This window comes from Mycena indigotica (genome assembly GCF_014461135.1).
Source record: "Mycena indigotica strain 171206Taipei chromosome Unknown Mind.scaff0009, whole genome shotgun sequence".
NCBI classification, from domain to species: Eukaryota; Fungi; Basidiomycota; class Agaricomycetes; order Agaricales; family Mycenaceae; genus Mycena; species Mycena indigotica.
In genome coordinates, this window is record NW_023503008.1 from 371,311 (window position 1) to 394,625 (window position 23,315).

Here is a 23,315-nt window from a genome sequence, read left to right on the forward strand (position 1 = left end):
CCTTCAATGGAAGTACATCCGTGTCTCGATTTGTGGGCCCCCTTGGATCGTTTTAGACTCGACAAGGCCGCCTCCGTCACGGTCCCAGCTGCCTAAGCGGCTGTAGCGCGCAGGCACCATCTCCCATGTGTCCATATCGAGCAGGATAACCGAAGGTATTCCTTTGGGCTCACCGGTGAATCGGATACCGCGTGTCTCTGGCGAGTTCGGAGAAGGGGGGCCGCCCAATATGGTCTTTATCGACGTGATGACTTGGGGAGTAAGTGCCGAGACCAGGTGGATGTTCTGTGCGCGCTGGGGATACTTCTGCCAATGAGGCGTGGAGCTAGGCATTGTGTTGCGTCCGCGGACGAAAAGCGCGACATCGAGTGGTCTGGCGCTGTTAATTGCCCAGAGACCATCAACTAGCTCGATTTCGAACACGAGGATGATGCGCGGGGCAATGGAGAGGAAGATTACGGTGTGGGTATCGTCGATGAAGAACTTGTCGCAGCTGCCGATGACATTAAAGTTCAGTGTGTTCGCATTGGGTGGGCAGGCAGGCCCGGGAGGCACGATGGTGAGGGTCTCAGCGCCAGGCAAAGCAGAGACTGAGTGGGTGAAGGGGAACTGGGTCGCCATGAGGTGTGTGGTCAAGTGTTGACTGAAAAGAGAAAAAGGCTAAGCAGGGCTTCTTTTTGTCAACATGCCTTCTTTAGACGCCGAAATTCTTGTATAGGGGAAAGAGTGAATGAAGATGTTACATGGCTCGATTGGCTGCTCCAGGTCGATGCCGGTTGTGGTTGGAGTCTCGTTGTCACGTGCTGAACCGGAGCCATATTGGGTCTGTAAAAACATGTATTTCCCAACTAAGTAATCATTAGGAATGTAGTTCAATAATCTACCGTTGTTCACGATATCCATTCAAATCAACGTCTTCAACAACGCTGTGTGTGCACCATTCAAGTTCTCCTCACCATTGACACCCAGTCTCATTCCTCCGATCCCTTCAACCAGCCCGCCCTCACCAGCCACCGCAGCACTAACATTCCATACCCCGCCGCCATTGCCCAACCCAACTTTCGTTCCATTCTGCGCCGTCCATTTCGTCGTAGTGGTGGTCGCCGTCGCCGCGGCCAGCCTTGCAGCCTGCTCCAGAACCGCGTGGTATACCGCCTTGTTGAACCCCACGCATTGAAGGCCGATACACGCGACCTTCAGCGCGCCGGCGGTGTAGAGCTGCGAGGTTTCGTAAACATTTTGTGGCGATATATTTTTGCGGGCTGAAATGGTTTCTTTGACAAGCGCTTGGGTCGTCTAAAAGCATGTTAGCGTTGTCTAAAGGGTAAAACACGAAGCTGCAACGAACCTCGCTGGAAAGTGCCTCCCATTCTTTGGCCGTCAGATCCGCCAGTCTGAAACCTTGGTAGACGCCAGCGTAGTACCTGACCAAACGAAAAGGCAATCAGCCACAAGGGCAAATGACAGAGAAGGAGCCGAACCAGTTCCCATCCTTGTTATAGAAACATTCTATCTTGGGATCAGAAAAGTGGGCATCTTGAACGATTAAGCCTGTTCACCAGTCGGTTTGGCCATCCGTGCCATGACATCAACCATATTCCAACGATGAGCAGTAGCTACGCGCGGGTTTGTACTGCATTTGAAGACGGGCGTAAGCATATATCCATGTTCTTCGCGCTCAGGACACCAAGAGGTCGTGAGTTCTTGCAGGACACGATAATTAGACAGACTACGATGGAGCAATGAGAATACGGGGACTATGAAGCAGGAAATGGGAGCTTACACAACGCGAAGGGACTAGAAAAACGATACAAATCAGTCGGAGGCATTACAAAAGGAGATGTCAGATACTCCAGAAGCATTAGCAAGGAATTCATGCAGCGTGAATGGTGGTGGAAGAATGATTGGCTTGAGAGTGTCATCTGGCGGCTCGAGGGGCAGTGGGATCTTTGCGAGAAGCGCATGTCGAGCTTTGATGATATCTTCGGGTTCAAGAGGTTTGGATGACTAGAAAAAAGTCGACACGTATGTTTTGTAAGCTTGTAGAGTTGGTACCTCTTCGTTGTTGTCTTGTGCGAAGGTTGAATTGACAATGTTTTCTTGGATGGAAGATGCAGTTGCTGGACGAGGCACAAGGTCACGAGTCGGAGGGAGACGCAAGGGAGCAGCCGAGCTTGCAGGGCGAATTAGCGGGGCTTTGGCAAGAGCAGGGTGTTCGATTCCATTCTATGAGACGTTGATAAGGTCGCTTGAGAAATTAACAAGTGAGACGCACTTCATCATATGGTGGTGGCTGGACGGCCTTGGCACTGCGCAACGCAACAATTTCTTCACGGAGGGCCTTGATAGTAGCTTCCAGCATGACTACTTGCTCGTTGAGGGGATTGGGGCTTGAGATGAGAGAACCGGATGGCAAGTTTTGCTGCAGCTGCTCAATCAGAATCATCTTTTGACGAATCGAGGCGCAGGCTTCGTGGAGTCGATGAATGGCGGCATCACGAGCGGCGAGAGCTTCAGTTGCGCGTGAGCGCTCGACTTCGACTTCAAGAGCCATCTCCACAACGCTGAGTGGGTCCTGTGGATATTTTATGAGAAAATGTCGTCTGAGACGACAGAGTCAAAACATGCCTTGACTTTGAGGGACTGAGTTCCTGTCTCTTTGGTAACTTGAAGGAACTCTTCGAGGCCAGGTACCGTGTTGATGGCGAGGATTCTGAGCGCAGGAGCGGTGGACATGGTGGTTGAGGACATGTCTGTAACACTTCAGTCACGCACATATCACGACCTCATTCAAAACCACGACCGTCGACTTGGAGCGGGAAGATCGCAATCGGAAGCGCCCACAAGACGCGTACTCTGATTACGACAGGGTCATCGCAAATCGGGAATAAGGTCCGCACGCGATTTGCACGTGTTGTTTGGGTCAGCTATCTCTCTTTTTCACGACTACTAACGATCTGTGAGTATACGCACCTTCCTTTCCCGATCGCTCAGTGACTCAGGCTGTTGAGCGCGTCTGACGCGTTCTCGATTATAAAGCCATGGCCAGCCCTCCCGTTACCCCGTTTATACCCCCACTCGGAACTCCCAGTCCTGGCCCTGCCAGTGCTCCCCAGCCCCCCCAAGTTCCACCAGCGCCTACAGGGCCAAACCCCGCTTATCCGCCGTGGGCAGCTCATCCCCAGTCTGCTGGCAACTATCCTGTTTTCGGCGCACCTCAACAACCTATAATCTATCCCAACACTCCCTACAGTGCCGCACAGGGTACACCCTTTATTCCCGCTTCTGTCATCAATACGCCTGCTGCACAAGGTGCTGCGCAATATTTTCCCACAACTGGGCCGCCTGGAGTTGCCCGACCGTTACCTCCCGAGTACCCGCCTTTCATGCCGCCAATGATGCAACATCAATCACCTTTCGTACCACCACCAAATATGACGCCTTGGGGAGCCCCTGGTACACCCTGGGCCCATGGTAATCCTTATGCATCACCCTACCCACCCGCTGGAGCAGCTGCGATGCCTCCTCCAACAATGGGTGGGCCATTTGCCCGCCCAATGGCTTTTGGCGGGGCTGGAGCCGGCGCGCCATTTACGCCTGCCGCTCCGATGGGTCATGATCCATGGGCAGCCCCAGCAGCCCCTCCTCCTTGGGCTCAGCAACAAATGCATAACATGGGAATGGGAATGGGAATGGGAATGGGAATGGGAGGCATGCCCGGTGGTTTTGGACAGGGCCTTGGATTTGGCTATGGCATCCCAATGCAGCCATCGATTGCAGAGCCTCCCGCCCGCGCAATGGGACAAGGCGGAGACAGAGTCGGTGAATTTATGGAAGGCCCGCATTACGGCCCGGTGTTGGAGCCATTCCTCGTGAAAGCAGTCCACGCTCACGTGAGACTTAACCCCCTTCTCGCTCCCGCCGACACGTCCTCCACCACCTTGCCGTATCTCAAATGGAACATGCTCTTCGCGGCCAATCAGTGCACCCGCTCTGATGACCCGCCCCATATCTCGTGGTCCAAGGGTCGCGGCGAGCCAGCGACATTCCCTCGCGTAACTTTCCTCCGCCTTGTCTCCACTACATTTCCGTGGCCGATTAACGTGTCTGCGCGAAATCGTGATCTCGGTGTGTCCTGTGGGGACGTCATTGATGCCGTTAGCCAGAGTATGTATGGCCTTACCGGAGAGGACGAGTTCCGAATGCTCCCTTCTGGCCAAAAGAGCCTCGTTGCCGAGGCCTACCGCCACAATCGCTCACGTGCCAACGGCGTGCCAGGCGGGGGGCTCAATCCCGGCATGCTCCGTCTCGACTGGCTTGGGCAGGACACCATGTTTGGCGGCGTGAGGGAAAACGACCGTCTGGCTCGTGTCAGATGCGGCGGGGAGCTGCTTCCTTGCAGCTTCGAGCTTGTGTGTGTCAAACGATACTTGATGACTGCCGAGGAGGTCAGAGCGCAGGAAGCTTTGCAGCGTAATTTGGATGCGGCGAGAGAGCGGGATCGCGCCGCCAGGAGAAGATCGCAGCGGGCAACAGTCGAGAGTGTGACTGATGAAGACGATAGGAGATCGACTGGCAGCGCAAGTAGTGACGAGGAAGAAGATGAACCGAGAGGACGATCTAGGGCAAGTCGGAGGTCAAACAGAGGATAATTTTGTGCTGTATGTATTTCTCATGTTGTTGTAACAGTATTCTACTAGCGTCTTTTAGAGATTATCAGCAGCTGAAAAAGTAGCCTTCAGACATTCTGAACGAGCCTTGCAAGTTGAAATGATGCCAAAGCTTGTCTATCTGGAAAACCGAGTTTCCCGTTCTATTGTACAATTTCAAGTTTTAAATACAGTCTACTTTCCTGACGTCTACTTATTTCAGCAATTGTCGACACTAGGGACTTTTCATGGCCTGAGTAGCACGTGATGGAAGGGCAAACCGCACATGCTGAAGCGTCACTGGCCGAGCAGTAGAAAGCGGATCATCCGCCGGAAAGTATATCGGCGGAAGCCGGGTTGCCGGCAGTGCAGTGTCGAACAGAGAAAAGTGAGCAGGAGGAATTACTGGTGGCGCTGCTAGTGGGCAGGGCGATGGTCCTGTGTCTCCGATCCGCTCCTCTTCATCTCTTGCGGCTCCCTGGTCGTTATGAGGGATAAGAATAGTGCTGCTCCCCGTTGACGTCCTCCGGAACTCAACGCTTATTGGCTGCCAGTGGGATGACCCAATACCCATGGTCGTCGGCAGTTGCTCTAAACGAACGGTGTTCTGTCTTTTGGCGCGTTTTCCCTTCTTCGTCTTGGTCTGATGCCTGCGATTTGCGCCGAGGACGCGTATTCGAACGAGGAAGGCCAAGACAGCGCAAAGAAGAACGACAACACCCAAGGCACAACCTGCGACTGTTCCCGTCAGGCTTGTTGACGGTGGCTTAGGGCTCGTAGCTGTTGGAGTAGCGCTCGGCTCGGAGGAAGTGATAGTATCCAGCATAGACTAGGATTGCAGTTGAGCCCTGAAATCACTATGTTATTGCTCTGCCAGCCTTGCCCACAGCGAAAGAACAGACCCAAGAGTCAGTACACGGCTGAAGACAATGGAGAGCAGAGGCAAGAGTGCGCTGGCGAGAAATAAATGCATCATGTCGTATTTTAGTCTTGCAGTACTCGGGATTGAAATACTTGATAGTACTCATTGTACGGGCTGTAGTGCGTTCGCGTCAGAATCAAAGAAGCACCTCGGGTGGCAAAGTACTTGAATTGTAGGTCAGTGTTGTCGTGGAGGCGAGATGGCAGACAGCTTACAATGCAGTGCGGGTGTGACTTTTCTTTTCTTTTGATCGGACTTTTGCCTATAGCTAGAAGAGAACAAGGAGAAATTCAAGTTCAGTCAAGAGCGAAGATGGATAATCTAGTCAACAGAGTCCACGCAAATTGTTGATGGAAGGCTTTGGGAGCGAGAGAGCCATAACCTAACACCGGATAGCGGCATCATATCTTCTACCGCCCCGAACTTAACCGCGAATGTTGCCCACAGTGCTGGTGTAGCAAGTGTAATATTGTACCACAATCGGCAAACACGCATGAGGACAAGCAGAGCTGCAGAGGGAGATAAATGCCGTTGCGAATTACTTTCCGGAAGAGCGTGGGGGAATATTTCAGTGAGCAGCTCAACTGGTAGACTAGACCACCTGGGTGACATGGTCGTTCGATTCATGTCCAATCATGTGACTTTGACGCTAGCATCAAACCCCAGCAACTATCCAAACATTGGTGCACCGGTAAGCGTTCGCAGACACAGCACAGATACAACCAGGGCTCATTAACTCGCCAACAGTACTCATGGTCGTGGGTTGAGGTTGCTTCCTTTTAGCTGTCACGCCCCGCATCAATGTGACTCCAGGTTTTTCTCTACAGCCTTTCTTTCCCCGCTTCGGAGGGTGGACCGTCATGAACCGAGATACAGCTGAAGAAGCTCACTATCTTCATCCACATTCAAGTACAGCTATGTACCATCCTCCTCTCCTCCATCCAATCAAGCCAAGATCACGACTACAACCGATCCATGTTTGGTCGTCTGTCTGACTCTGTCGGGCTTGAGCGCTTGCGCCACCGGCATTACTACGTGCGGTGGTCGTACATTCGAAGACAGAACCGAAAGGACTGCTGTTGCTCAAGCACCACAGTTGACCCGAAAGCGACCAGGTAGTTTCCGCTGGAAGTTCTGTGGAGCAGTACTGGAGCTCATATGAGGGCAAGCGCCCCTTGAGACACGCCTAGGCTGTGTGCGGATGGCTTCTCAACCAATGAACGGCTTCGTGCGAACTGACAATCAGCAGATATCGTCCCGTCAACAAACATCATCATCACCTTTGTGGCGATTTCCTCCCTCTGGATCGGCAGTATTGGCCTGTGGACTTAAAAGCATGGGAAGGGGTCGCTCTTTGCTTCTGCGCGTCCCTGTGAACTTCAACCCACGGCTATGGCGGTCCCGATTGCTCTATTGTAGGTGTTTTGTCGTCATCGGATGCGCCCTTCTCATAAAATTTCCCACAGAACCCTGCCTATGGTTAGGCCTTCCAACTTTACCAACGCCAAAAAGTCATATTTTTGGTAGTTCATCGGCACCCTCGTCAACTGGCTTCTCTTTGGAACACTTTTGGTGCAAATATGTTGGTCTCATTTTCGTCGCGACCAGTCCGCGCTGAATTGTTGTTCGATAGACATATATTATGCAGCATTTCCGCAGGATCCACGATGGGCTAAACGGGGTGTTGCCCTTGTTCTCATCGTCGAACTTGTCGAAACATTTGGCAATCTTCACGATGTAATAGGCGTATTCGGTTCTGGCTGGGGAGATCTTGAGGCGTTAGATAGAGTGGGCTGGGCGTGGTTCAGCGTCCCCGTACTCGGGCCACTGAGTGCGTATTTCAACCTCTATCTTACTCAACTGACTCCTAAATCCAGTTTCATCGATTGGGCAAGCCTTTTTTGCCTATAGGATATATCTTATCGGGCAGAGCATCTACCTCCCCATCTTAGTATGCCTGGTGAGTCCCAACACGCCTACCGGTGCCTACTTCACGCGCATTCCAGACCTCCACATTGCAACTGGGGGCGGGAATATGGACTGGCGTCAATATAGCCAAGGCCGGTCGGTTCTCATTATTACAAGAAGACAACACAGTAGCCACGACTGTAAAATCTCCTGTTCGTCACTCTGCGCCGCTTAACGTCCATTTCAGCTCTGGCTGGCGTCCACCTCAGTCTGTGACTTGCTCATCATGGCCGGAATGGTTTACCATCTCCTGAAATCGCGTCAGCGCGAGTTTAGCCGCCTGAATCCTGCGATCTCCAAGGTCCTTTTGGTGATTATCACCCTTCCTTGCTACCAGTGACGACTTACCTGCTTTCTAGGTCACTGTGGAGACGGGAATGATTTGCACCATCTTTGTACTCGTCGATCTGTACCTCTTTGTGTCACACAAGGGAACCAACTTGCATCTCGCCATGTGCGACCCCCTGTCCAAAATATACTCCAACAGCATACTACTGGTGCGTTTCTCCACTCAGGTATCGCTGAGACTGACTATTTTCTGTAGATATTCAATTCCCGTGCGCGGGTTACCTACCCCGGCACGCAGAACTCGCGCTACTCGACCCCACATCTCAATTCTGGGAGCAGATTGTCACGCCCGGGGCCTGGAAATACGACCACAATTCGGTTTGCTGGCCGTGATAGCGCGTTTGCGGTGACGACGACGGAATCCAGCGAAATGGGTGTGCTTGAGGCGGGGAAGCAATATGATTTCCGCGACCCCAAGGTGCTAGTGGAGCACCATGAAGAGGATGCGCAAATTGGCAAACGCGAGGATGCCTTTGTTGTTTGAAAACAACGCTTACGCCAGAGAAAAACGTTACAACAACACTCTGCATTCAAAGTCTCACAATTCACACTTGTGTATTGTCATATCATAAGCTTCCGAGCTCATAAATGCATTCAAAAGTCAGTACTGTACTTTAGTATTTCTCATGAGGACTTCCCAGTGCTGTGTATCACATGATCGTGGAAGATGACCGCAACAACCATGTCTAGTCTGCCTATCGAGCTGCTGGCCGAGATTTTCGTCCATTCTCTACCAAAAGCTCACAGGAATCCCAGAATAAATCAGTCTCCGCTACTCCCGATGCGCGTCTGTCGACTCTGGCATGATGTCGTGCTTGCTACACCAAGATTGTGGGCGACATTTTCCGCGCAATTCATCTTAAACAAGGACGTTTTACCGCCAGAAGTGATGAAACTGTGGTTCTCGCGATCGCAAAAACTTCCTTTGACTATCTACGTTGACGACCGTCAGGCTGTTGGCGGGGAACCTGAACCGCAACGCTGGGCATTTTACGAGGAACTTTGTCGACATGCCCATCGGTGGCAGAATGTAACTCTCGAAGTACCATTCACCGTTCTTTGGCGCCTTCCTATTCAACAGCCGCTTGACATGCTAGAGCGGCTAAAAATGGGGCGTGAAGACGAAGGGCAGTCCGTCCCAGACCGCCGAGTCACCACTTTCACCACGGCAAGGCGGTTGAGGGCTGTCCATATCGTGCTGGAATCAGACGAGGTGCTAAAAGTCCAAGGAATTTGTCTCCCGTGGACCCAGTTGACGGTGTTTCGCGGTGAACTGTTCGCCACCGACGAGTGTTGCTTCGTTTTGACCCAGGCTGCCAACCTTATCGAATGCGAGTTCAACGATATTATTGGGGGGACTTTTTCAGGCGAAAATGTGGTCCCCCCGTCTCTCCAAGTTCTTCGATTGGATGCGGCGTCCAACATAGAAAACTGTACCCGAACACTAGCGTGGCTGACTGTGCCTCACCTCAGTCATTTCACTTTGGGATCGCAAATGCACGAGGACCCTATAGGATGGGCAGCCTTCCGTGACTTCTTTTCGCGGTCTTCTTGCTCCCTCACCCACCTCCACATTTCCGTGAATACGTCGACCAGTGAGTGGGGTAAACTGATGCTTTGTCTCCCCCTCTTTCCATCGCTGGAGCATCTTGAGATATTCTGCTTTGACCAACACTCCGACCTCTCCCCACTACTCCAAACATCCGACGCACTCCTGCCGCGACTGCAGACACTTGTCTTGCACCACCCGTGGCTCTAGGCCGTATCTTTAGTTTCTGGCAGTTGCCACCTTACCTTGATCCTATTGTACCGTCAATTGCCAGAGCTGGTGAATGGCACGACTCAAAATGAAAATATTGTCCCCATTTGGATGCACACGTGACCCATCAACCTCTCTCTTGACGAACGCACTCTGACTGTTCTCTAGCCAGAGTCCCAAATAGGTCAACAAGGGGCCCCATCGTTTTTTTATGGTCGGCAAAGGACTGGCGAACACTGGGATCAACTGCAAATTATGCGTTACGGTGCAGAAATTCCCTGTGACCGCTGACAACCCTCGACCCTCGCGTGGTACTTGAAGCTGCCCTGGTCTTATGCCCTAACTGTCGCTCAAATCAAACAGGAAACTTTGCCCTACTCGGGCTGGGAGCTATAAATGCTGCCCAATTTCAGCTTTCCGGTCCAACGCGTCGCCAGTCTTTGCCTTCTCGCTACTTTACTCGAATTTCTCTCTGTGTCTCTTGCCTCGCCGCCATCATGCCAGCTCTCGCTGTCCGTCGTCGACTCCGCTCACAAGTAGTTCTAACAACAGGTAAGACCTCCGATATTTACCCTTTTCCGCTCCTTAACCGTTTCACAGAACCCACTGCTCGTGAACGATGCCTCTCCGCTGGCCATGACGTCTTGATTCGCATCCTGATGTTTTTGTTCAGCGTGAACAAGGGCTGGCGCGGTGTCGCCTACATGAAACGGGTGTCTCGCTTGGTCTCCCGTGGGTGGCAATTAACCGTGGACCACAATCCCACTCTCTGGAGCCATATCCACCTTGCTGTCTGTATGGGACCCCGCTACGTTGCGCGGGTATTCGAAAACGCTCGCGACACCCAAAAAACGGTCGTCTTCACTTTGGCCACAAATCTTCACGCAAACGATGTGCCATACCGTCATCCATTCTTCACTCTTGCTCTTGCGACGGCAATTCGGACACATGCAAAAACGATCCGTCGTATCTCCGTGACTATCGACAACTCCATCGACTGGAATGCTCTTGTTGACCGCATCGGACCCATCGCATTTCCTTCCCTCATCTCTCTCTCCGTTCGAGCTTCCCGCAGTCGCGGTCGGATCGACTCTCCTGGAATCCTGTCTTTCGCAGATCCGGAATATACCCCAGCTCTCCGCGAAGTCTCTTTCAGGGCAATCACACATCTTTATGCCCTTACTTCGCTTTCTTCACAACTCACGTCCCTGGCGTTAACCGGATCGGCAGAACTCGCGATAGGGAGAAGTATGGGCAACCCGCGGAGTGTTGGTCAAATCATTCTCCACGCACTTGAGGAGTGCCCCCAGCTTACTTGCCTCCGCCTCTCTGACGTGGACTCTGCCCGTGACCACGATTTACACCATGTGAAGCTCCTCAACCTTCGGTCTCTGAACTATTCCTGCACCTGGACCGATGTGCGATGCAGTCATCGCTGCGGTGGGGTGATTTCACATCTCGAAACCCCGCTGCTCGAATCCTTGGCGGTCTTTATCGCTCATGGCGATGGCGCGGAGCATTTCATTGGGGTGAACGGGGACAAGCTTCGTGTTGCACAGGAGCTTCAACTTGGCGGTCATTGGATGCATTTTGGCGCCGTCTTGTCTTTGCGACTGATGACCCGGGTTCAGGTCCTCGATTTCACTGGAGTTCACGTTGGTTACGGTGCTTGCGATTGGGAGTCCTTTGGCCGTTTTGCCCTCCGCTGCACAACTTTGCCGTTGATCCAAGTTATTCGACTCCCCTGCCACGACATCCTGACCCATGCCATCGAATTCCACTACCTTCGAACTCAGTTGATTGCCAGCGGCGGTCGCAAGCGTCGTATCGAAGTCAAGGCGATGGACGGCTCTGCATACTCTGATCTCCCTTGTACTTTTTTCTGCTCTCAAACGGTCCATACTTCTATGTGCACGCACTGCCTTGATTTCCACACCAATCCGCATCCTCCCCTCGATTATACTTTAATGTACTGTAAAATCACGCACATTTGAAGTAGCATCTAGTTTTGGGTCGTCTTGTACTCGGTCGTATTTCCAAATTCATGCATCTTCTGTGTTGCCACTTTTTGATCATCGTCTCGTGATCATATTCCTCCTCATTCCTCAACCACTATGCCCACCAATGCAGAGCTGATTCAGCCGACACCGCAACTCGAACCTGCTCCCAACCCACCTGAATCTGCTCCCCGTGTCTTACCGCGCCACTTGCGACCCTTGGATTATGAAATAGCGTGCGTATTTCAAACCGTAGACCATTCAGCACTATACTAATGCCTTGGTCCCTCAGCATGGCTCAGCGCCAGAAGCGGAACGAAAAGGCCAGGAAGCATCAAGCCAAGTGAATAAGCCGCCTATGTAGTAGAGATTCTCTCTCATACAAGCCTTCACAGAAGACGAGAAGCCCTGAAACAGGCCACTTTGGAGGAGAAAAAGGCCTTTGGGGAGCGAGCGCGTATTTACCAGGCCCGTTATCGATTCCGGTGCGCAATTTCGTTTCGCCTCATGCCTGTTGACTTACACATACACTGCGCAGACATCGTGAAGCTATACAACTGGGCGAAGCGATACGACGAGCGGAGATATACTGTCAGCGGTATGGTGTTGCTCAATATCAGAAGTATGTTGAGCGACGAGAACGTTGGCACAAAAACGAGCCTGCTCCTCCTACCCTTCCACCGCTTCCTGAATTAAGCATGCCACTATTTGTTCGACCTCAAACTGAAGCTGGCAGTCCAGGTGACTCTACTACGCGTTGGAACAATGCGCTACTCCATCGTATATATCACACAACTCGTCTTCAATCCTCGTAGCATTTTACTCAACTGTACTCGTCGCGCTATCACATTGTTATCACTAGTTTGCTCTTGGATCATGACCCACAAAAACAGCACAATGACAATTTGTACTCCTTGAAAAGTTCACACGCAGTTCATGTTTTCCTCAACCCTCGACAAAAACTGGAGAAGACTTTCTCTTATTCGCGGGCTTTCTGCCCCACAGTGTATGATTACATCGCAATACTAACGTCGTCCATCTTCAAAAACTGCTTCTTGGTCCGATCGGCCCTCGACTCCCGTGCCCGCGACCATTGGTGCAAACGAGACAATGCGGCCTTATCTCGCAAGTGTCTGGCTTTAACCTCGAGCTCCTTGTCCGTTTTCCCCCCTTTCTCAACCCACCGCGCCACAGAAGCGTGGAAGAACTGGGAAAAAACATACTGTCGCTCGCCAACCTGAGCTCGCACTGGAACAAAAGTGTATGCCTGAGCGCCAGCCGGGAGCAAAAATGTGTCTCCCGGTTTCACCTTCACGATCCTCCCCTCCCCATGCAATATCAGATGGCCGCCCATCTCCCCATTCCAATGACCCAACACTGTCAGTGCCTGGATGTCGCAAAAGCGGACTTGCCACTGCTTTTGTGGCGTGGTCATAGGCGCACGGGTTAGGTCGCGAAATTCGCAGGTAGAGAACGCCGAGCCGGGAAATGGAGTCGAGAACCCATGTGCCTTGAGCTCGTCTACGAGCACCAACATAGCACTCTTAACGTTTGGATAAAACTGTTCCAATGCGTCTATATTCAAGGGGTGAGTTGCATACTTTTGGCTTGGTTCATACTCACGATTCTGATAGGCCGCAATCCATTCCAATGTTGCGTCCGTGGTCAAGTCGCGAGAACGATAGGTGAGAGCTTGTTGCTTGAGTGTAAGGATACTCTATATCTTATGAGCATGAATAGGATGGGTGACGACGAGGACACACCTTTTTGTACTTTTGGTCATCGAAGGCAAAAGTGACCCCCCAACGTGCCCTTCCTCCACTGAGGCCAAAGGCCCGCGGAGCGATGACATCTAACACATGCGCTAGTTCGGCACATGCTGAAGTCCATTTGGGCTTTTTGCGAGACGGACCACGCAGCATTACGGAAACAACCAAGTCTTCGGAGTCGACGAATGGAGTCGGAAGCACTCTGCAACAACACCAGCGCTTAGTCACATCGACACGTTCTGCGTGAAAATAGCACGTACGCGTTTGGATAAGCGTTCAGAACTTGATACTTGCGACGAAGAACGGGAACAACACTGCGTTGCGCAGGTTCCTTCGCGTCGGAGTTGCCCAGACGAGTTGAACGACGAGGGGATTCCTCATACACCGATACCGTCGCTGTCGCATTTGCCCCTGTGACCGAACTTGCTGTCGCGGAAGCGCTCTGGCCATTGAGCGACATGACGGAAGCTGAAGCAGTCCCCTCGCCACTTGTGCTTGCTGTCGCTGTCAAAGTCGATCGTTGACCAGCGTATGTCTGAGCTGGGACGGGGACGGGAAGTGGTTCTTCGAAAAAGTCGGCAAAGTCGGCTGCGGACCCCGACAAGACGGTCAAGCCATTGTCTTCCGGCAACTGGGCAATAATTTCTTCCGTTCCCTCGGTGGTCAAAGGTGCGTAGTCCGGCGGGCAGGGTGACTGCGTTTGCTATTAAAATCCACCAGAATGCAGAGCTTGGAACTTGCCTCTCCTCGATAGACCCGGTCATTGTCCTCCATATACTGGGTGATTCTATGGGACATATCCAACTCGCCGCGCAGGGACAAGTGCGATTTGGGTTGGATCGGGGAGACAGGCGGGTCGCGTTGGAAGTAGAAAATCCCGCCAGCAGAGCGAGTGAGCATATGGGTTTTCTTGATTGGTGAAGTGTGAGGAGTTGACATGCTGGGCAGCGAAACAAACAGGATGCGAGCGAGCGAGACTCTTCAAGAAATAAGATTCACGAAACCCGATTCAGGTCGGTGGTTTGAACTGTCGAGGGTTGGAAATGTTGAGGGTTAGAACTGTCGAGGGTTAGAACTGTCGAGGGTTGCGTTGTCGAGGGTTAGACTGATCATGACCAGGGCACGGGCGAACTTGCTCCACTATTGAGGAGGGCAAGGGTTTACCCTCAAGCTCAGGCTCGCGACAACAGAGCGGTTCGCAACGGTCCGGAATTCTGACTTCTCTTCCCCGCCAGCGCCATGTACCGCCTCCTTCGGAATCTCCTCACTCGCGCAGTAAGAAGGCTGCGAAATTACATGATCCCAGAAGATACCCAGCAAGTCTCTCATCGCCAACCCGCCGTCTATCCCTGTACAGGAGAGGAGATTGAGCGGGCGTGGTTTTTCGCTTTGTGTGTTTCCAGAACAATGGAATAGAACGAAATGCTCAGATTATGATACAGGACGGACACCAACGCGGACCAGAATACTATTAGTCAGGTGGTCGCGATTGATTTGGGTGTGTCTCAGTTATTTTTTTGCCTGCTCAGCACTAATGATGCAAATAGGGGATTAGTAGTTTGGAGGCGCCGTCGACCCAGTGCTTGCCCCTTGCTCGGGACTTGTCTTTCATCAGTTCAATAAATTCTTTGTGACTTTCCGGAATCCGTGACCCGTCAACGCTTTTCGACCAACTTCCAGCACATAACTCATTCTTTCCACGCCTCAGCATGGCCGACGAGCGTAAGTCTTTCTTCGCTCCGTTGCCGTCTCTTTGCCCTCACATATCTGAAGCTCCACTCAATACCGATCCATTTCGCGAGCACCATTCCGAAGACCATGCAAAGGACGGCAGCCGTGATAATTTGTTCTACCCTCACGACGTGTATTCACCATATTAAAACAGGCCCAAATGCGATGTCTGACCTTGCCACCCTCATGGCCCGAATCGCAGAGCTTCAAAAAAGTCCTACCCCCCCCAAGCGCGTCGATGCCCGACCTTTTTGTACTCTGGGCACCGGTCCACAGGGTCGCTCGAAAATTTTAATTGTCCGCAGGCCCCAGCATCTCCGCCTTTCTCTTCAACGACCCTCACGCGGTCAAATTCACACTGGATGGCGACTTTATAGAGGCCCTACGATTCCGCTGACGCATGTTGTCGAATCTGGAGTGCTGCCAGCATTTATCAAGCCTCGCTCTGAAAACCATAGGTGCTCCATATGCCATGGTGTAAAGCGCCATCCCGTCACGTACGCGTCTCAACGGCCTTGTCGCATTGCACTCACCCATTGATAGTTCGGCATGCGGACATACGCACTGTTTTATTTGTCTTCGACTTTGGCTTCAGCGTAGCTGGAAATGCCCCATCTGCAAGGATGTCCTTCGCAATCCACCTGCTCGCAATGCCTATTTGGAGTCATGGCTGGCGGACGAATATGTCGCCGTTCATGCAGATTCGAGTACCGTAGACTACTCCTGGCATGGCTTGGTATTCCCTACAACGGATGCAGTAATTTAAAGTCTCAAATGCTACATATGATGAGCCGTTTTGTGTCCTTTCTTCGAATTCTTGCCAAAGTTTACGATTGATTGGATCATGATTGCAGCGCATCAATGATCCCATCCCATCGAGCACGTGCGCCATCGAGCACGTGCACTTCCCCTAGCAGCACAAGCAACCATTGGGCTCAGGGCGTTTGTCAACCGTCAACGCCCTGAGCCCTAAGCCCTCATGGTGGCTTTTCCGAGTCTTCGCCCCCTTCCCAGCCACCCGAGATGAATAAACGAAAACGTCGTGTCGCTGTGGACCTCGATATTGGTCGACATACCATCCATGGCTCCGCTCACGCACAAGGCATCTTCATATCCAACGAAGGCCATATACAACGAGGGCGGCGTGCGGCTGTCACAGTCAAACGACAGCGGGTCGCGACTATTACTCAAGAAGGAGATCCACTGGCTGGTTGGCGACCTATGCTGGACGCTGTTGGTACTATAGAGCGGAACGAGCCACCCCCAGTTGAAAGCACCATTCCAGCCGCTAGCTCTCCCTCGGTGTGTGCCACTTTTCATGTGCAAACCAAACTCTCAACCTTCTACAGGGAAATCCCATGGCTCAATGGCGAACTCTCAGATCCCTGTTTCTGGATGAAATACTTCGACATGAGAGTCTTGGAAATAATTTGGAAGCCCCTCAATGTGCACACTGTCATCGTAACCTGGCGTCAGAAGACGCTCCGTCGTATTTCCAATGCGAAGACTGTGGCCAACATCTTCAGTGTCAGCAATGTTGCTTATCGTGGCATGAGCGGTTCCCACTACACTCCCTCCAGGTACTGTTATTTTCCATCTAGCTCTTACGACCTCCTTGCTTATGCCTTTCAGATGTGGAATGGGAACTTTTTGGGTGAAGAAGACGCTCCAACAAATCGGCCTCGTGTATCAGCTTGGACACGGCGGCTTTCGCTGCCCATTCCCAGATCTTCGCACTCATGAAATGATAGTTATCGACTTACCCTTCATCCACAAGATTGACCTTCGCTATTGCAATTGTCCCCACTCTCGCAACGCTAATAACGTGCAACAAATCCTACGCAACGCATGGTACCCAGCAACCGTTCTAGAACCCGCTACTTGCACGACATTCCGAACACTCAAAGCCTTTCGACTATTCAACGTAGTCGGTAACCTCAATGTCACCGATTTTATCACCGCTTTGGAACGCATGTCCAGTGCCATGGCTGTGAGTGGTGTCGAGGCCGTCCCGGTTTGTGTTTCCTTCCCTGTTTTTGTCTTAGTTCTCTGACGCAAAGTTTCAGCAACCGACTCGTCAATTCCATAGAATGTCTCGCCAATGGGCGCACTTATCCAGACTCAAACGCTCCGGTCGTACACAAGTTCCAGTGGCAATCGACGCGACCCCACTTGGTGCATGCGCCGTTCTTTGTTGGGCCTGTCCTCAGGAAAACAAGAACTTGCCTCCGAACTGGCGCGCTGCCCCCCTCGAAATGCAGTCAGTTTCCTTTTGTCCTCTTTATCAATACTGACCGACTTGGTAGATTCCTTTATATGATGGTTCTCGCGATGGACGCCAATTTCCGACTGAAGAATCGCATTCGGAACAACGAGATTGATGACCCACCATTAGGACCCGGCTGGGCGTATTGGGTCGAACCGAACGGCTACCAAGAACACGTGAAAAAATACGTGAGCGAATCAGATGTCAGCACAAATTTTTTTCTCTATGATTTCACTGATTCCTCGATAGATGAGCTCATGTATTGCCTTTGCGGCTCTTCTCCAGAAAGATACCCGAATGACTACGGGCCTTCGTGTCTCAGGCGTCGGCGGATGCGTGTGCGCGCGGCACGAAATTGTTCGGCCAAATGGGCTTGGGGACCTGCAGAAGGGAGAACGGTCAGTAGCGTCTGCATCCATTTGATTGCCTTAACACGTTTCATAGGTACTGCAACATGGATTGGATATTGTTCTCTGCGATTATGGCTCTCACCTTACTATGGATCACTATCTCGTACGATATCGCGTGTCAATGGAAAGTTCACCTGAACCAGCGAATGATGCGCCTGCCCTCAAATATGACACTCGATCCCGACGCAACCAAGGTCCAATTTGGTCTTCCCATATGGCATGCGGAATCACATACGAAATCTTGTCGCGATACCAACAAATTGGACTACAAACCCGGCGTAGCCAAAACAGACGGTGAAGCTATCGAACGGGTTTGGTCGGTACTGAATCCTGCTGCTCTTGCTACCAAGGAAATGGGTCTCGGAAATCGAGCCGACACACTCGACGATCGTGTGGATAACCACAACTTTCTCAAAAACATGATGCTTGGTGAGCTAATGGAATCATATCTTTCCAGATCCTCATCGCCCTTCCTTAGGTACCACTTTACAGCGTCGCCTTCTTATTGCCCGCAACGAACAAAAAACGCAAATCGAGGCTTTCCAATCAGTCTGCGAGGCAATTGAGCCGGACTTGCAGAAAGAGTGGAAAATGATGATACATAATTGGGAAGCCGACAACAACTGTCCAAACCCATATGTTCTCCCGACCAACGGTGTGTTGCTATCAACTATCTTCAAATCCGACTTGACTCTCTTTTTAGGTTTGCCCACTGAAGCTGACATTCGTCACCAACTGCAGCAAGAAGAACGACAGCAAAACACCGATGGTCGAGCACAAATCGCAGGTAGCAGTGCGACCGCATTCCTTTCCGCCCGGCATTCAAATTGAGGACTCGCAGTTAGTGATCATCCGTCTCTCTATCTACACCTCAGTTAACCCAGCTCCAGAGAACGACTCAAAGTAGAACTCAAAGAAGCTGCTCTGCTCAGCTCGGAGCGTAAAATCAAGATCGACGAGAAGCGCGATGCTCTCCTTCGCAAAATCAATCGTTTCCGCCAACTACAAGTGGTGTATATGCCGGGCGTTGCCCCTCTGATGGCAGCTGCGGAGATCGAACGCGACAGCAATGTACCTGCGCTACCTGCTGAGGAGGTTAAGCTCTGGATGCCGAGCCAGATGCCGCGGACGCCTGACGGAGTAAATGGATGCCTTCCGGGTCTGGTCGCCCTCGAGGAGAGGCTACGCGTCTCCCAGTGCGAAAACACTCTCAGTCAACTCCGGTTCACCCTCCACGGCAAGCGATGGCTTATTGCTTATCGCAATGCTCATGTTACTGGCCAACGCCAGACTACCAAGTCCGCGAAGTTGATCCAGTCTGTCGGAGATCGCGCCACTGGTCTCTACCGGCGGTACTGGCGAGGGTATACTGCTTTATCGGGCTTGAATGTGTTGGACAAGTACCCGCAACTTCGTGAATTGAGACAACAAGATGTCCGACTCGAGAACGATATCGATGTCGCGGACATGGACGCCAGTCGAAAACTCGCATCAACAGGGCTTATACGCGGGGCCCGACTGCCTCGCACCATGCCAAGCAGGTCGAGACAAGTCTTGTCATGGATTTGGACTGCGCCTGGCGCTTTCGCTGACGAAGAGAGATCTCTGCACGAGAGTACGACTTAAATCTTTCTGACTGATCCAGTACACTTACATCACATCTCTTTCTAGCCATGCGTGTCGAATGGTCGCGAGCTTTGGCACGGAAACGCCGATGGACTGAAGAAGTGCTGCTGGTCGAGGAGGAAATGCGGCGCGTTCTGAGGTTCTTGACCTGGGAGGCCAAATGGTGGAGAGCACAAGTATCGCGGGCTGGGCTCGATGATTCGAGTATCGCTGCGGGTTTGCGCTCGTATGCTTTACGACGAGCCTCGCAGAATGAGCAGATTATGATGCATTTCAGAATCAAGTGGGCAGTTGGGGAGAGTAGAGCCCTTAGAGAAATCATAACTTTAGATAGTATTGCGGACATGGAGGCTACTGTAACATGAATTCTTGGTTGAATGGAACTCGCTTTGGGTGTTTTTGTGTCGCTCTTTGAGAATTTGGGCAATTAGTGTCCTCTATTGATGTTTTCTGTCGTCCACTGAGGCAATTAGTGTCGTCCACTGAGGCGATTAAGTGTCGTTCACTGACTTTTTCTGTCGTCCACTGATGTAAGTGTCGTCCACTGATGTAAGAAGAACATTTTCGAGATGTATAGTGCAGCTCGCTCTCCCAAAATGTGCCAGATTCTTCTCCAGAGTCGTTGCAATACACAGGAAAACTTTGTATTTTTCAGCGAGAAAAATTAATAATAAAATATCCAGTCCCTCCCTGCACTCAGAAGTGGCAGAACAACTAAAGTAGACCTCAATCTATCACTCAGAATTTATTCAACGCTTTCAAGCACTCGAGAGGTGCAAAAAAACGTCGAAAGTGTGAAATAAGTGTCGTCCACTGATATGACAACACTGTGTTCTCAATCGCGAACCGATATCTACTACTGCAAAGCTTTGACCACTTACTAGAATGTGTGCTCATCGCAACATATACTCCTTACTATACCACCACTGCTTTCCCTTCCCTTCCCTTGCCCTCCAACCAAATTCTATTCGTCATTGCTAGTCATTTGCTAGGGCGTAGAGGCACTACAGTTTGGACTTAGATTTGTGACCCGCGTTATTTAACCTCTTCTTGACTGTCACCCACTCGCTCCTCAAGTCGTTGCTGGGTCTCATTTCCTCTGCCCATGGGACGGAAACCGCTTCCAGCGGATGAGCGCCTTCAACGCCGCAGAGAGTCGCGGCGGTTATCAGACCAGAAGTCAGTCTCCTCGCCGACATCATACTTTTGCAACTGACTGTTGACCCACAAAGGCATCGGTCCAAACGGCTTCAGAGTAAGAAAGACTGGATGCGAAGGCAACGGGAAGCAATCAGGAATGGTCCTTTGGAAGCACGGGAACACTATCGACAACGAGAAAGAAGAGCGTCGCGGATTTATAGGGAAACGTGAGTAACTCAGTATACTTTTACTGTGCTCCAGATTCATCTCTAGCACTTGCCAGTCACCCTGCCAGCGAAAAATCTAAGAAAACGATAGCTTCAAGGTCGGGATTCATCCCGAACTCATTGACATGCTAACTTGGATTATAGGAATGTGCCCGAGAAACGACAACCTTCACAACCAGTCCAGCGCATTCACTCTCCACCAGCCTCACTTCCCCCGGACCCCCAGAACCCCCGAGCGCATTCAACAAAAAGCTTCTGCATTGCCTGTTCAAAAAAAACGACTTACAGACGCTGCCAACTACTCGTATTCTCCAGCGACACCGACTCGAAAACAGGCCACGACCTCGTCGAGCACGCTGGGGAGATATCCCGATCTATCTGGATCTCGGGGCTCTTATCGGTCTCCACAGAACCACATCACAAGTCCATTACTTGCTCTTCATCGACCCCCACTTATCGAACAATTAACGGCTGCTCGTCGTAAACCACCTCCCCAGGGCCACCCGTACTCGAAGGCGAAGGCGAAGGCGAGCCTGGTCAAGGCCAAGGCGAAGTTGAAGGGGCCATCGTTACTGTCGCAGCTAGATGTTGCGCGACGACAGCTCACCCAAACCCACTCAACACCAACACTTTCTAATGCCGACAACCAGGGCGGCTGGGTCGACAAGCACAGCGACTTCAATAAGCGGAAGTGGGACTACTCCCAAGCGCCCCCAGAGGACGGGCCGTGCTCCTTCAAGACCTGCCGGGAAGCTTCCTGCCCCGGCTGCGCGCGTGTGTATGTCGGGGCACAGCTGTCTGGATTAAGCATTGGGGAGGTCACTATCGAATGCCACCATGGGGGAGTGTCTTTGCATAAGCTATTCCAATGTCATTTCGCTCACAACTACTGAATATCATCGCGTGTTTCGCCTCACCAGTCGGTCCAGTCCAGACTCCAGCGTGAGAAGCTTCCAAATTCGGTCGAATTTGTTGCCAGGCTTGGCCGCTTGGGTCTGCCACTTGCCTCCGCGGAAACTTTTTATGCCGTCGGCAAAATCAAGTCCGGATGAACGGATCGACTCCGGATCCAAGTGGAACGTGCCCAGATCGACGTCAACTGGACATTGATGAGAGGGAAGCTTTCGCTAGAGTTCCGTCTAGTTTTTCTTACGACATTCTGGAAGCAAATTTCCATGTTATCATCATTCATTTGACCTGCAGCCCGGGCCTATCTGTCGTGAAGCGGAGTCGCAAGACAAAAAACTGCGTGTTTCCTCCTCGCTAAAGAGTTTTGACCGTTCAAACATTTAAATGCTCACGCGAGCGGGGCGACAAATTTTATTGCAGACGAAAGAGTGGGGGTTTGTACTACGTTTGGGGCTAAGTAAATTTTTCTAAGGCACACGCGTCCGTCTAGTGGTCATCAGGCAAGGGGGCCGCGCCAGGAACAACCACAACAACTCCAGCGCGCTGACTGATATGGAAATCCTGGAGGGCGAGTTCCTGGGACGCGAAGACGAGCATGCGGCCACCGGTGACCCCCTTAATTGCCTGGCTTGCGTAGTTGTTGATGGTGGTGATCCCTACATGACGCCCAATCGTGACGGAGTACCAACGTGTATGGGGGTTGAGATTGGCGGTAGAAGCGGCGCCGAGTAGCTCTGTCGGACGTTGGGTGTAAAGGTGCCCAACGACCCATGGCGCGCCGTCCGAGAAAGTAACAGCTGGGACAGCTGGGGGAAGACTATCGTGAGCAAGGGTGGAGCCTTGAGCCGGGGTAGGAGCTGAAATGACGGGGGCCGAAGCAACGATAGGCGCGAGGACGGGGGCGGATGAAGCCGAGGGCGGAGGCTGAGAGAAAGCCCGACCCGCGAGTGACAGCCCCTTGGGACAACAAGGAGGCGACAGCGCTAGCTGCCTGGTCGTCTAGAGTAACATGTTAATTAGAATGAAGTATATAGTCAATGAACCCACTGATTATGTTGAGCGCGCCAACGAGCACTTGGAGCGTAAAGATTGACGTGTCTGGGATCCTAAGCGTCAGCATATTGTCAACCAGGGAAGGCGACTGCGACATACCATCCAGGTTGCATGAAGAAACCAACGCTGAGACGGTGGTGTCTGGTGAGGAGTTAGTCGAGAGCGACGGTAGCCAAAGATGAGTGACGAGCCTGGGTAGCTTTTGTTGGCGTTGCGGAGCTCGACAAGGAGATGCTGAAGGGCCCCGATTGCTTGATCTGGAGGGAAGCCGTCAGAGGAATCGAGGCAGGGTCAAGGCTAAGGCAATACCTTGGTGTTCACCGATGAAGTTGCGACCGGTCATTGTGGAGAAGAGGAAAGAAAGGTTTATGCCAATTGACGAGTACCGAAGAGCTTTTATAGTGCTCAGAGTGATGTTTGATGCTTGTTGATCGCCGGGAGGCGGCATTCCCAAGTTTTTCGGCGCGCACAAAAGGGGAATGAAGAGGTTAGCCGGGGGGGAAATAACCCAGGTTTATTGCCCTTAACATTCAACCCTTCC

General features: G+C 51.9%; 8 protein-coding genes across 8 annotated transcripts; 5 read left to right on the forward strand and 3 right to left on the reverse strand.

Moving 5' to 3' along the window:
• Positions 1 to 3: 3 nt before the first annotated feature.
• On the reverse strand, positions 4 to 621 carry MIND_00998600 (uncharacterized protein; the record flags this gene model as incomplete). The annotated part of the gene is made up of 1 exon (XM_037366589.1): positions 4 to 621. The coding sequence occupies one exon, from the start codon at positions 619 to 621 to the stop codon at positions 4 to 6; it is 618 nt and encodes a 205-aa protein (XP_037215983.1).
• Positions 622 to 903: 282 nt separating this feature from the next.
• On the reverse strand, positions 904 to 2,736 carry MIND_00998700 (uncharacterized protein; the record flags this gene model as incomplete). The annotated part of the gene is made up of 9 exons (XM_037366590.1): positions 904 to 1,296; positions 1,349 to 1,424; positions 1,482 to 1,509; positions 1,560 to 1,729; positions 1,784 to 1,797; positions 1,852 to 2,007; positions 2,056 to 2,226; positions 2,276 to 2,575; positions 2,629 to 2,736. The coding sequence occupies 9 exons, from the start codon at positions 2,734 to 2,736 to the stop codon at positions 904 to 906; spliced, it is 1,416 nt and encodes a 471-aa protein (XP_037215984.1).
• Positions 2,737 to 3,041: 305 nt separating this feature from the next.
• Positions 3,042 to 4,652, forward strand: MIND_00998800 (uncharacterized protein; the record flags this gene model as incomplete). Its single annotated transcript, XM_037366591.1, has 1 exon — positions 3,042 to 4,652. The coding sequence occupies one exon, from the start codon at positions 3,042 to 3,044 to the stop codon at positions 4,650 to 4,652; it is 1,611 nt and encodes a 536-aa protein (XP_037215985.1).
• A 2,311-nt stretch (positions 4,653 to 6,963) lies between these two features.
• On the forward strand, positions 6,964 to 8,371 carry MIND_00998900 (uncharacterized protein; the record flags this gene model as incomplete). The annotated part of the gene is made up of 9 exons (XM_037366592.1): positions 6,964 to 6,986; positions 7,038 to 7,050; positions 7,099 to 7,153; positions 7,205 to 7,402; positions 7,449 to 7,531; positions 7,578 to 7,679; positions 7,727 to 7,849; positions 7,899 to 8,036; positions 8,084 to 8,371. The coding sequence occupies 9 exons, from the start codon at positions 6,964 to 6,966 to the stop codon at positions 8,369 to 8,371; spliced, it is 1,023 nt and encodes a 340-aa protein (XP_037215986.1).
• A 1,486-nt stretch (positions 8,372 to 9,857) lies between these two features.
• On the forward strand, positions 9,858 to 11,640 carry MIND_00999000 (uncharacterized protein; the record flags this gene model as incomplete). The annotated part of the gene is made up of 3 exons (XM_037366593.1): positions 9,858 to 9,957; positions 10,010 to 10,198; positions 10,247 to 11,640. 3 exons carry the CDS (start codon positions 9,858 to 9,860, stop codon positions 11,638 to 11,640), a joined length of 1,683 nt encoding a protein of 560 aa, XP_037215987.1.
• Positions 11,641 to 11,751: 111 nt separating this feature from the next.
• MIND_00999100 (uncharacterized protein) lies at positions 11,752 to 12,458 on the forward strand (the record flags this gene model as incomplete). Its single annotated transcript, XM_037366594.1, has 4 exons — positions 11,752 to 11,879; positions 11,936 to 11,986; positions 12,039 to 12,128; positions 12,182 to 12,458. The coding sequence occupies exons 1-4, from the start codon at positions 11,761 to 11,763 to the stop codon at positions 12,456 to 12,458; spliced, it is 537 nt and encodes a 178-aa protein (XP_037215988.1). The 5' UTR covers positions 11,752 to 11,760.
• A 197-nt stretch (positions 12,459 to 12,655) lies between these two features.
• On the reverse strand, positions 12,656 to 14,351 carry MIND_00999200 (uncharacterized protein; the record flags this gene model as incomplete). Its single annotated transcript, XM_037366595.1, has 5 exons — positions 12,656 to 13,218; positions 13,267 to 13,360; positions 13,407 to 13,614; positions 13,673 to 14,106; positions 14,169 to 14,351. 5 exons carry the CDS (start codon positions 14,349 to 14,351, stop codon positions 12,656 to 12,658), a joined length of 1,482 nt encoding a protein of 493 aa, XP_037215989.1.
• A 1,873-nt stretch (positions 14,352 to 16,224) lies between these two features.
• MIND_00999300 (CxC2 domain-containing protein) lies at positions 16,225 to 19,810 on the forward strand (the record flags this gene model as incomplete). The annotated part of the gene is made up of 12 exons (XM_037366596.1): positions 16,225 to 16,353; positions 16,411 to 16,445; positions 16,493 to 16,723; positions 16,776 to 17,157; positions 17,210 to 17,403; positions 17,450 to 17,597; positions 17,659 to 17,807; positions 17,854 to 18,248; positions 18,298 to 18,474; positions 18,523 to 18,606; positions 18,712 to 19,434; positions 19,491 to 19,810. The coding sequence occupies 12 exons, from the start codon at positions 16,225 to 16,227 to the stop codon at positions 19,808 to 19,810; spliced, it is 2,967 nt and encodes a 988-aa protein (XP_037215990.1).
• Positions 19,811 to 23,315: the final 3,505 nt, after the last annotated feature.